Source organism: Papio anubis, chromosome 11, assembly GCF_008728515.1.
Source record: "Papio anubis isolate 15944 chromosome 11, Panubis1.0, whole genome shotgun sequence".
In the NCBI taxonomy this organism is placed as follows: domain Eukaryota; kingdom Metazoa; phylum Chordata; class Mammalia; order Primates; family Cercopithecidae; genus Papio; species Papio anubis.
The window spans coordinates 40530020-40542511 of NC_044986.1; the positions used below are offsets into that span (position 1 = coordinate 40530020).

General features: G+C 47.3%; 1 protein-coding gene across 7 annotated transcripts in view; it reads left to right on the top strand.

Moving 5' to 3' along the window:
• The window catches only part of MYOF (myoferlin), a 170530-nt gene that overhangs the window by 137871 nt on the left and 20167 nt on the right, over positions 1–12492 (top strand). For all 7 annotated transcript variants that reach the window (XM_021943485.2, XM_021943483.2, XM_021943480.2 and 4 more), the window contains 6 exons: positions 1340–1438; positions 3293–3418; positions 5315–5470; positions 5909–6000; positions 9732–9902; positions 10665–10813. In XM_021943485.2, coding sequence (XP_021799177.2) covers positions 1340–1438; positions 3293–3418; positions 5315–5470; positions 5909–6000; positions 9732–9902; positions 10665–10813 — 793 coding nt within the window. The remainder of the gene's footprint in view (positions 1–1339; positions 1439–3292; positions 3419–5314; positions 5471–5908; positions 6001–9731; positions 9903–10664; positions 10814–12492) is intronic.

Here is a 12492-nt window from a genome sequence, read left to right on the forward strand (position 1 = left end):
GATTACGAGGTCAGGAGTTCGAGACCAGCTGGCCAATATGGTGAAACCCCGTCTCTACTGAAAATACAAAAAGTAGCTGGGTATGGTGGCATATGCCTGTAGTCCCAGCTACTCAGGAGGCTGAGGCAGGAGAATCGCTTGAACCCAGAAGGCAGAGGTTGCAGTGAGCTGAGATTATGCCACTGCACTCCAGCCTGGGCAACAGAGTGAGACTCCATCTCAAAAAAATAAAAAAAATAGAAAGAAGTAGCCTTTCTTGTCCCTTCTTCCTTTCCCCCAAGAGGTGCTATTGCAGGTGACATTCTGTGTTTTTTTGTTTGTTTTTGTTTTGGCGTTACTATTTCCAAGGTAGGTTAAAATAAGCAATGGGTGGGTCTGATAAGAATCTATTCTTGTTATAAATCTGAGTGGGAGGTCTTCTATATAGTTTGACAATATTCCACAAGTGACTCTGACATGCTGTCCCTTCTGTCCAACCAAGAACCACCCATTGAAACCAGAGATTCCCAACACCGTCTCCACATTGGACTCTCCTGGGGAACTTCTGAAAGCTTATTGGATGCCCTGGTCTCACCCCCGACTGATTGCATCAGAATCTCCTAGGATAGGTCGGGAGCCCTGGCCTAACCGAACCATCATGCCTCCCTTCCTTTCATTTCACGTTTTATAATTTTCAAAGCGCTTTCTCCTAAAGATCCCCTACTATTTCCAGAACAACTTTTGGAGGTACATGGAGGCAGGTGGATGAAGGCAGTATGTGAATGCTTTGTCCATTGTATTATTATTCCATTCAATGGATGAAGAAATTGACGCTCAGAGACGTTAAACAACTTGCCCACGCCGGTACAGCTTGTAACTTAAGGGTATGGCTTATAACATAAAGGAAGCAACTTGAATTAAAACCAGTTTTTCCAATTTTTAGCTAGTGAGTATTGTATTACAAGCCATTACTGGCTAAAAGGGCTAAGAAAATGAGATAGTAGAAAACATATATTGGAGATTTTCTTTAAATTTATATGTATATGTAAATATCAAGTCAACAGAATAAAAATGTAAAAACCAACAAATTAATAGATTGTGTCTAAAGGACATAAGAACATTATCTAGTATGACTATAGCCAAACACATTTCACTGGCCAAGAATGGTCATTTCACCTCTAGTGTCTGAGTAGAAGAATCGTGAATGCTTTGTCTATTGTGCATGTAAACAAAAGTCATATAATCTCACCTATAGCAGGGTCAGAAGAACCTATTTCTTAACTATTAAATATGCGTTTTCCTTTATAGATTGGAAGTCCAGGACATCACTAAAGACTTTTCCATTTTGACATGTTTTTAGGAGGAAGAAATCATGGACTGGTGGAGTAAATTTTATGCTTCCTCAGGGGAACATGAAAAATGCGGACAGTATATTCAGAAAGGCTATTCCAAGCTCAAGGTACCTGGATCTATGCTGCTGTGGGTGGAGAATCGACATCCTTTAAAACTGGCCACAGGCAGAGCTCAGAGGATGACTAAAAGGTCCCTTGGGTGGGTGCTAATGAGCAGGGGCCAGGAAAACCTCTGTCTTCCCAGAGAGCCCTCTCGCACGAGTTTTGGCTTTGCCAAGATTCCAGGGACTTGAGGACAGCTATTGAGTTATGGTTACGTGACTGCCACGTTGGGGCTCGGAGGCATCTGGCAGATGGTTGGGAATGGGCTGGCACCACGCTAATTAGGCCATGATGATCCAGTTTGACTCAGGAAAACCCAGAAGTCATAGTGCTATTTGCAGAATGACACAAGATGTCAACATGCTTCATTGTGTACTTTGAACAGGGATTGGTTTCACGAGCTGAAAAGTTGAATCTGTCACATGTATGCAGCATAAAATCACAGCCATGAGAACATGTATACGGGAGGAAGACAAGCGACTGAGCTAGGCATGGCTGACTAGCTCTGAGCTTTCTGTTCATGTTTTGAATTTTCTAATTCTTCGTTCAATTTTCAGCCTGTAGGGTACTCAAGTAGAAGCAGTGCTAAAGTTTTCAGAACAATGTATATGAGAAAAAAAACTTTAGAATGAGACATATCTGGTCATTGAAATAATTTTCCCCATCAAAGCAAAAAAAACCCCACACCTTTTCATGTTATTGTCATAATTTCTCAGTGTAGCCTAAGAAATACTAGCATGTAAATAACCATTAATTCAGAAAAATGATCCAACGGGGCTGAAGGATCAGCCTCATACTCCATCCTCCCTCACTCCCTCTTCCCTTCCTGCCTGCCTTCTTTTCCTCCTGCCTGCTTGCCTTCCTTTCCTCCCTCCCTCCCTCCCTCCCTCCCTTCCTCCCTTCCTCCCTTCTTCCCTTCCTCCCTTCCTTCCCTTCCTTCCTTCCCTTCCTTCCTTCTTTCCCTTCCCTTTCCTTCCCTCCTTCCGTCCTTCTCTTCCTGCCTCCCTTCCTCCCCTCCCTTCCTCCCCTCCCTTCCTCCCCCCCCTTCCTCCCCTTCCTTCCTCCCCTCCTTTCCTTCCCTCCCTTCCTCCCCTCCCTTCCTCCCCTCCCTTCCTCCTTTTTTCCTGCCTTTCTTCCCTCCTTCTCCTCCTTCCTCCTCTTCTTGCTTTTTAAATTGAGAAATAATTTACATAAAATAAAGTGATCCATTCAACAAGTTGTGATTATTATATATACCCTGTGTGAACCACCACCCAAAACAAGAAAGAGAACATTCCCATTCCCACAGAAAACTTCCCCTTGTCCCTTTCCAGTCAATTTTCCACTATCCTCATCCCTCCTAGGAGCAACTGATTGGATTTCTCTCACCACAAACGGATTTTGCCTGATTTTGCACTTGCTCTAAATGGACTTGTATGATTTATGTTTTGTGTGTCTGGCCTCTTTAGCCCCACGTTGCAGTTTTGAGACTCATCATGTGGTTGTGTGTATTCATAGTGTGTCCCTTGTCATTGCTGAGTAGTGTTCCATTGTGTGGATATGCCACAAGTTGTTTTTCCAGTCTCCTGATAATGAAGCTGCTGTGAACAGTCTTCTAGCACGTGTATGTGTTTTCACTTCTCATCAGTAAATGCCTAGGAATGCGATCTCTGGATCATAGAATAGGTGGCTACTTAACTCCATAAGAAACTACCGGACATTTTCCAAAGTGGTTGTATCCGTCTACACTCCCGCCAGCGATGTGGGAGTTCCGGTTGCCCCCTCCACAACCTCATGCCCACTTGATACTGTCAGCCCTTTCGATTGTAGACTTTACCTGCACTTTAATGAGAAATTAAGGCTCTGTTGGTGGTTTTCAGATATATAATTGCGAACTGGAAAATGTAACAGAATTTGAGGGCCTGACAGACTTCTCAGATACATTCAAGTTATACCGAGGCAAGTCAGATGAGAATGAAGATCCTTCTGTGGTCGGAGAGTTTAAGGTGAGTAAGATATGCGTGTTGGTCCTGTTTAAAATCCACCTTCCTTTTTTATATAGGCCTAGGATAAAGGACAAGCAGGGTCTGGGGAGGGGCACGTCCTGCAGCCTCTGAGGGATGCTGGAAGGTGCCAGAAAGGAAAAGGGGGAGGGGGAGCCAGAGCACTCTGAGCTGTCTTCACATCTCCTCCTGCCTCCCTGCTCATGCCAAGCAGCCTTGAATCCTAAGATGCAGTCTCTCCAAGATCTAGTTCCTCTCCTCATCCTACTGCCCCTACCATGCTTTCAGCAGGATCATTGTGACAACTTCTCACTTGACAGTCCTCGTCACCTTTCTCATCACACTCCTCTCCAGCCTCCATGCAACCAAATCTGATCTTCTCTCTGGACTACTGAAAGGCTTTGCTTGGGTTTCCACAGGCAAGATGCAACTCCTTCCAAAGGCAGAGCCAGTCTTTCCCAAGCTACATGGTCCCCTGCCTCCCTCCCCCTCACACACTCCACCCTCCTGCCTGGAAGAGCCTCGCCCAAGCCCCGGACACACCTTGTCCTCTCACAAGTCGGAGACTTGGGACAGGCTCTTCTTCCTTCCCTGGATGCCCTTTCTACCCCCTTTGTGGTCTGACAAAGTCCTACTCATTCTTTTAAGCACCAGCTCAAATATCACTCTCTTTGTCAAGTGTTCCCTGATTGCTTCGGGCAGTGTGACTCACTCCTGATCTGGGCTCCCACAGGTCTGGGTTCATGCCTCCATGAAAGCATCTTATACATGGAAAGTATCTGCAGTTATAATTGCCCCTCCCTGCAACCATGCTTGGCAAAGTCTTGGCAGATGTGCTGCTACTGCTTCTTAATTCTTTGCCTGTAGCAGACATTGCTAAGGAACCAGAGGATGATGCGCGATGCATGGTCTCAAATCCTTCTCAGTACAGCCTCCCACCAAGCAATCACAAATGGCACAAGAGCCAACCCTATTGACCACCGCTGTGCCAGACGAGAGTCCTTGAGTTCTTTTGTGGGTCCCTAGTACCTGGCACATAGTAGGTGCTTATTCCATGCCACTTGACTGAAGGAAGACCGCTGGAACTAAGATCTGTATGTTCCGAATCCAGCTTCAGTGCTTTCTCCTGGTTTCAAGGCAAAATATGTGGCCTCTCCAGCAGGTCTCGTTGGCTCACTCCTTCAAAATACAATTTTTGTGCCCTTACTATATGCCTAGTCCTGTGTTAGGCCCTGGAGATAGGGTGATGAACGAGACCTCATGCCTCCCTCATCCATCTCTAGAAGCTCACGGTCTAGCGAAGGATCTAGACAATAAATCGATTATCTCAATGCAGAGGACAGGGCTGTGTCGGTGTGAGTGTGGGGTTAGATGAGAGCACCCAGAGAACATACCCGGCCCAGGAGCAGTCAGGGAGGTTTCCTGGAGGAAGTGACACCTTTCAGCTGAGATTTGAAAGGTGTCACTTCTGAAACAGATTTGAAAGAAGTTTGCCTGGGAGTGGGAGGTGGAGTACAGAGGTGCTACAGGAAAAGGGGAATCACTGTTGGTATTTTGTTGGCTTTAAAATGTAATTATTGTTATTCCTATCTTCAAAGAATGTGCAGGATTTCACTCTCTCTCACCACCACCTCGTCCATCACACTGGCCTATGTTCTCCTCTTGACTCCCGATTTCTGCTGTGCTCTCTCTTCTCCCCTGTGAGCTCTCAAGTAATTACTTGAGAATCATTTCACTTTCCCTACTGGAAATATGCAAAGTGCAATATGCATTATTTCTTCCACAAAAGACAGCGTTCCATCCCTCAATCCCACACCCCTGTGAGGGGAGGAGACTTACTGGGAGCCCTCTCTCTGGGCCACCCAGGGCCCTGTGAGTCCTTCTGTCTCTCCCTCTTAGGGCTCCTTTCGGATCTACCCTCTGCCGGATGACCCCAGCGTGCCAGCCCCTCCCAGACAGTTTCGGGAATTACCTGACAGCGTCCCACAGGAATGCACGGTTAGGATTTACATTGTTCGAGGCTTAGAGCTCCAGCCCCAGGACAACAATGGCCTGGTAAGAGTTTGGGTGTGGGGCCTTCTCCTGTAGCAAGATAATTACAGTCATCAGCCACAATAATTGTCTTGTTCTTTCTTTCTGGGCGTCTGTTATCTCACTAGGGGAAAGATGCTCCATCAAAACAATGTATTCAAGAGGATTGTCCCCATGGGGATTTATCTAAGAGCTTGCAGGGGCTTAAGGTCCCCTGGTTCATCCTTCTCATTTTACAGGTGTGAGCCAGGACTCCCCCCACCACCACTCCTGCACCCACACAACTGGCTGCATGCCACCCAAAGGAGAGCACTGCTCCCTCGTCTTAGGCACAGGGGTGCCATGGCGGCCACCTTGTCATCAGCTGGGAGTGGGTGTGGAGGCGAGCTGAGTCTGTCCCTGAACTTGACTTCACCTTGTGTCCTATGATGATGTAACCTCCCGTCTATTTTGTCCCTGCAGTGTGACCCTTACATAAAAATAACACTGGGCAAAAAAGTCATTGAAGACCGAGATCACTACATTCCCAACACTCTCAACCCAGTCTTTGGCAGGTAATGTGCATTCTTCAATGTTTTTCTGGCCTTCATTTCTCCACGGAACATGCGTGGAGACTCTAATGTGTGTCCAACCTTGTCCTAGGCCCTGTGATTGTGAACTAGATAAACCTTCTAGACAGGAGAGCAGGTAATAAATAGATAAACCCAAAATAAAAGGATTTCACGGAAGTGAAGAAGCTTGGTTCTGATGGCGTGCAGGGTAGACAGGCAGCATTAGTACTGGTGTTACAGGAGCACAGGCCGGTTGGAGTTTTTCCGGGGACCACCCTGTCACCTGGCTGTCTGCGGAGCTGTTTATATAAAACATCTCAAAAAAAAATCTCACGACTCTGAGGTGCCATTATTATTCCTATTTTTAATTTTTTTTTTTTTTAAACGGAGTCTTGCTCTGTCACCCATGCTGGAGTACACTGGCGTGATCTCGGTTCACTGCAACCTCCGCCTCTCGGGTTCAAGTGATTCTCCTGACTCAGCCTCCCAAGTAGCTGGGATTACAGGCGTGTGCCACCACACCCAGGTAATTTTTGTGTTTTTAGTAAAGACAGGATTTCGCCATGTTGGCCAGGCTGGTCTCGAACTCCTAACCTCAAGTGATCCTCTCGACTCAGCCTCCCAATGTGCTGGGATTACAGGCATGTGCCACTGTGCCCACCCCATCATTCCTATTTTATAACAGAGGAAACTGAGGCACAGAGAGATGCAGTGTTTAATGTACTTAGCTGTTAAGAGAAGAGTGAGGGCCGGGCGCAATGGCTCACACCTGTAATCCCAGCACTTTGGGAGTCTGAGGTGTGTGGATCACAAGGTCAGGAGTTCGATGCCAGTCTGGCCAACCTAGTGAAACCCCGTCTCTACAAACAAAAATTAGCTAGGCGTGGTGGCACATGCCTGTAATCCCAGCTACTCAGGAGGCTGAGGCTGAAGAATTGCTTGAACCCAGGAGGTGGAGGTTGCAGTGAGCTGAGATTGCACTATTGTACTCTAGCCTGGGCAGCAGAGCAAGACCCCATCTCCAAAAAAAAAAAAAAAAGAGAAGAGTGAGGATTTGAACTCAGACCATCTGACCCCAGTATCTGTGTGGCACACTATGGTCTGATTTCCATCTCCATGTCAAACTTATTAGCTGCTCAGGGCAGGGATTACCAACCCAACTGTACAGGTGAAGAAAACAGGGCTCCCAGAGCTCTATTAATAGGGGTGGTGGGGTAAGTGATAGAGCCGAGATTTAGCTAGAAATTCTGCTGACTCCAAGCCCCAGGATTTTCCAACCACCTTGGTGATATTTCACATTTGTGGCAAAGCCATCACCTGTAGAAAAATGTTCTCTGTCTGAGACATTTGTGAAAATGATGTTTTGTTCTGAGAACCTTGCTGAGTGAGAGAATACTGTGTTCTTGTTTGCTGCATGGCATATCTTTTTATTTCTGGCTTTATTATCTTGCCCATACGCTTCTTTTCTTCTTGAGTTTGTCAGTTTGTAGCCTTACGGGTTCTTTCTCTGTCATGTGTCACACACACATACCTGCGCACACACCACCCCCCTGCGTGCTGCACACCCAAGGCCATGCGCCCGGGCCAGGGAATGGAAGTAATCCTCTGGCACCGCAATCTGATCGTTTTCCTTTTCTTCCACTGATCCAGCCCCGAGGTCTAGACAGGAAAAGGCACGCAGGGCAGGAAGGAGGGCTCCTGTGAGGGAGACAGGGAAGTAGGGAAAGCCAGCTTTGAAGGGAGAAAGGCAACCCTGTCTGAATTGCTCGTCTCAGAGGAGCCAGGCACAAGCTTAATTAAGTGGCAGGAAAAGTCTTGCTCGGAGGCACCCTGGAAGGAAGCAGTGCTGTCAGGCTCTGCTAGGCCCATCGCTGTCTGGCAGGTGGGCAGACTTCCCCTCATCCAGCAGGGTGGAGCCAAGGAGATGCCGGCTCTGCAGCCCCTCAGATGGCTCTGGTCCATGGCCTCGGTCTTAGAGGGTAGCTTTCTTCTCTGCAGAGACTCTTGGGGACTCTGGAACAGGAATTCAGAAAGGACCAACCTTTCCTATGTGCGTGGCCATTACTCAGAGTCCTATCCATCATGGCAGATCGCCTTCGAAAGAATAGCAGTGTCTTCCGCAGGATATTAATTGATGTTCCAAGAAAAAAATATATTCCTTAGTAAAACCAAGACACTTGGTTTAAAAAGATTATAATTGCAGGACTTCTCAGAACCTTTAGTATGTCCAGAAGAACTGCAAAGAAGCAGTTCTCAAATGCATTTGACTGAAGAATTCTTTCTCCCAGAGACCACATACGATTTGTTTCCTGGAATTTGGGATTGGAAATGTGCTGGTTTGGGGCACATGTGGGTAAGGCGCTTCATGTGTCATGACTCAAGCACCTTTTCTCACATCTGTTTTCTGCTCAAATGGATCAACATTCCTGGCTCTTTGGGCAGGAACCAGTCCACACACCAGAGTGCAAGGAGAAGGGGAGGAGGCAGAGAGGAGGCCTCTCACAGCTTCTCCTTCAACAGAATGTATTGAACACCTTCTCTGGGATGAGTCCCTCTGTGGACGGTGCAGATTACAGAACCCAAAGCCCGCCCTCTAGTGCGCATTGCTCACCCACCACAGAAGCACTGTCTGACTCTTTATCTTCATCTCAGAAGTGTGTACATTTTAATGTGGGTTCTCTAGAAAAGCCTTAAAGAACTGGAGCTGGCAGGGCGCGGTGGCTCATGTCTGTAATCCCAGCACTTTGTGAGGCCGAGGTTGGCGGATCACTAGGTCAGGAGATCGAGACCATCCTGGCTAACACAGTGAAACCCCGTCTCTACTAAAAATACAATAAATTAGTCAGGTGTGGTGGCGGGCACCTGTGGTCCCAGCTGCTAGGGAGGCTGAGGCAGGAGAACGGCATGAACTTGGGAGGCGGAGCTTGCAGTGAGCCAAGATGATGCAACTGCACTCCAGCCTGGGCAACAGAGCGAGGCTCCATCTTAAAAAAAAAAAAAAAGAACTGGAGCCAAGGGCAGACCCAGAGGGTCTGGGAGGAGAGGGGGAGCCTTCAGGGCACCCTGCGTATCACACCCTATGGTAAATCGCACTCACTCTCCTCCCCTGTGCTTCTGTGGGCTGAGTCAAAGATGTTCCATGGGGCAGTGGTCTCTATGAAGGCAGAGGAGGGAACCTAGCAGGGGCACAGTTATGGAGGGTGCTTGTGCCTTACTCGTGTCTGAGCTGGGTAGAGGTGCTCCAGTGAACAGCTAATGGACATGTGATGATAAAGTTAATAATATAATAATACATCATTATTATTATACTGGCATTGGAGCAATGCACTCCTGCCAAATGCTCTCTAAATATTTCTTCACTTGACCCTTATAGCGACACTGATGGGAGGTGTTATTATCACCACTTTACAGATGAGAAAACTTAGCACAGAGAAGTTAAGTAACTGGTCTAGAGTCCCACAGCTGGTAAGCAGCAGAGGTAGGATTTGAACCTAGGCATTTAAAGCCCACAGGTTTCCTGAGCAAGCATATGTTCTCTTCTTGTTCTTATTTCTAGTATGTACTATTTATCAAGCCACCCACCACCACCCACCCGGATTATCCTACTCAGATGTCCTCCATCTGAGGACATACCATACCACACATGGCCCGGGGAATTCTGTGCACAGAGCACGGGTTTTTGTGAGGTACCCAGATGGATCGTGAAGATTCTGACCTTGCATTTGTTTATTTAGGATGTACGAACTGAGCTGCTACTTACCTCAGGAAAAAGACCTGAAAATTTCTGTCTATGATTATGACACCTTTACCCGGGATGAAAAAGTAGGAGAAACAATTATCGATCTGGAAAACCGATTCCTTTCCCGCTTTGGGTCCCACTGCGGCATACCAGAGGAGTACTGTGTGTAAGTTGCTTTGACCGTACAAGAGGCACTTTGCTGCCTCTGACATTGGCACCCGAGGAGGCCTAGGCCCTCTACCTTAGCGCCTTCCTTCACTGAGCCACTGCTCCTGTCACTCAGTTAGGTACGGATTTCAATCACAGGATTATTTTAGGGAATCTTAGAGCCACCTCATGAACCCCACTCACATCACAGTGTGTGTAAAATGGTGGCAGCTGGAGCAGTGCCATGCACTGGGGAATGGCACAGGTGGCAGCCCAGAAGACCAGTTCCCTTGCTACCCCTCACTGAGCCCCTCCTGGATGTCAAGGACTGAGGGCTGGCAATGTTTAATAGCAAGGATTCCCTGCCCTTGGGAAATAGGGATTCTCTGCGCCTTGTACTTAATTTTGTGATGTCCTTTTTCTCCTGCCTGCTATACAGTGTCTTTCCACAGTATCTGATGAGACGTAGCTTGCAATTTCTAGTTTATGAGTTTGCCTATTATGACTCAGTGATCTCAGTCAAACTCCTCACTTTTACAGAGGAGGAAACTGAGGGCTACATACATGTTAAATAAATAAATACATCTGTTTCGCTGAGGCCAAAATAGCATATGGATTTTTAGGACTCTGAAATAGATTTCTAGGCCAAAGTCGGAGTGTAGCGCAGATTTCCTGCTCCCACTGTATGGGAGCACCTAAGAGTCCACGAGCATGTGTGTGTGAATCCGAGAAGAACCTGCAGGCTGCTCCATAACTCCGAGCCATGTGATGCTCTTCACAGTTCTGGAGTCAACACCTGGCGAGATCAACTGAGACCAACACAGCTGCTTCAAAATGTCGCCAGATTCAAAGGCTTCCCACAACCCATCCTTTCCGAAGATGGGAGTAGAATCAGATACGGAGGACGAGACTACAGTTTGGATGAATTTGGTGAGCACCTAGCTGTGGATTGTAAACTTGTACAAAGTATAGTAACCCATATATATTGCTTGGTTTGGGGGAGTGAATAGACAGAGCCAGTACCCTAATTACACCACGAGGCTCTGCGCAAGTGACACTATCTAACAACACTAACAACAGCCACATCAGAGTTCTGCTGTCTTGTCAAGTGTCAAAGTGGACACATTTTCTTGTCTGTCTTATGTTTTACTTGCCCTTTTTAGATCGTAGCCATTAGAGTTTTACACAAAGTACTAGTAATGAACTAATTTCCATGTAATGCATAATTTGCTCAAAAATGCCCAGATGGTAGTGCAGGAATTTCCCTTCCAGGTTTATTCCATCATTTGTTCCATCCCTTCTCCCAGAAGCTTCAGGGATGCTGTGGTTGGCTTGAAGAGCCTGCTACGTTCCCATTTGGCTCATGTCCAAGCTTGGGGTCTTGCTCTTTCCAAGCAGCAATTTATAATACGGCCTGTCCTGACGCATCAACAGCTAGCCACACTGACAAAGACTGCAGTAAGCATCACAGAGCATGCGAACTGTGCTTCCATATTTTGCATGGGGGAGGGATACCCAGAGGGGGTGGTGGCAGGTGCATGGGATATCCAAGGGGAGCTGAACAAAGGTGCACAGGAAGAAAAGTGCTTTCTGCTCTTCAGCTTGATTCACGACATTGTAAAAAACTATGTTTTCAGGCCGGGCACAGTGGTTCACACCTGTAATCTCAGCATTTTCGGAGGCCAAGGCAGGTGGATCATTTGAGGTTAGGAGTTCAAGACCAGCCTGGCCAACATGGTGAAAGCCCATCTCTACTAAAACTACAAAAAAAAAAAAAAAAAAAAGAGCTAGGTGTGGTGGCATGCACCTGTAATCCTAGCTACTCAGGAGGCTGAAGCATGAGAATCACTTGAACCCAGGAGGTGGAGGTTGCAGTGAGCCAAGATCGTGCCGCTGTACTCCAGCCTGGGTGACAGTGAGACCTTGTCTCAAAAAACAAACAAACAAAAAAACCTATGTTTTGTCTTTGCATTTTAAAGAGGACTTGGTATCAGGGATGATTAGATGTTTACGAAATGTTGATGCTGCTAACGTGAACTTGCAAACAGGATTGGAAATAAATTGGGAAGCATCATGGTCTGATGGTTAAGGGTAACCCCAAACAGACAACTCCCCTGTCATGGGGATTGTTCCAGTTACTATTGATGTATAACAGATCACCCCAAACTTAGTAACTGAAAACAACCATTTGTTTTCCTCACCATTTTGGGGGGTCAGGAGTTCAGGATGGGCTCAGGTGAACAGTTCTGGCCGAGGCTGGCCGTGAGCTTGTGTTGCAAGAGTAAATACAGAATGCTACCACTCGCTGGATCTGGAGTTCTGGTCCCTTTGCTCTTGGCAGTCCACAAGTTACGTTTGAGACTGGGTGGCTCATCTCCTGAGGTTGCAGTCAGATGTCGGCTGAGGCTGCAGTCATCTGAGAGCCCTGCTCGGGGGGAGCCATCAGGTGGCCCACACACGCAGCTGGCAGTTGTGCTGGCTCTCGGCTGGGGTTGATGACCAGAGCACCTACACAGGCCTTTCCAGCATGGCAGACTCTGCGGACTCAGGCTCCTTACATGTGGATGGTGTCCCCCAGAGTGGGGTCCCCAGAAAACCAGGCAGGAGCT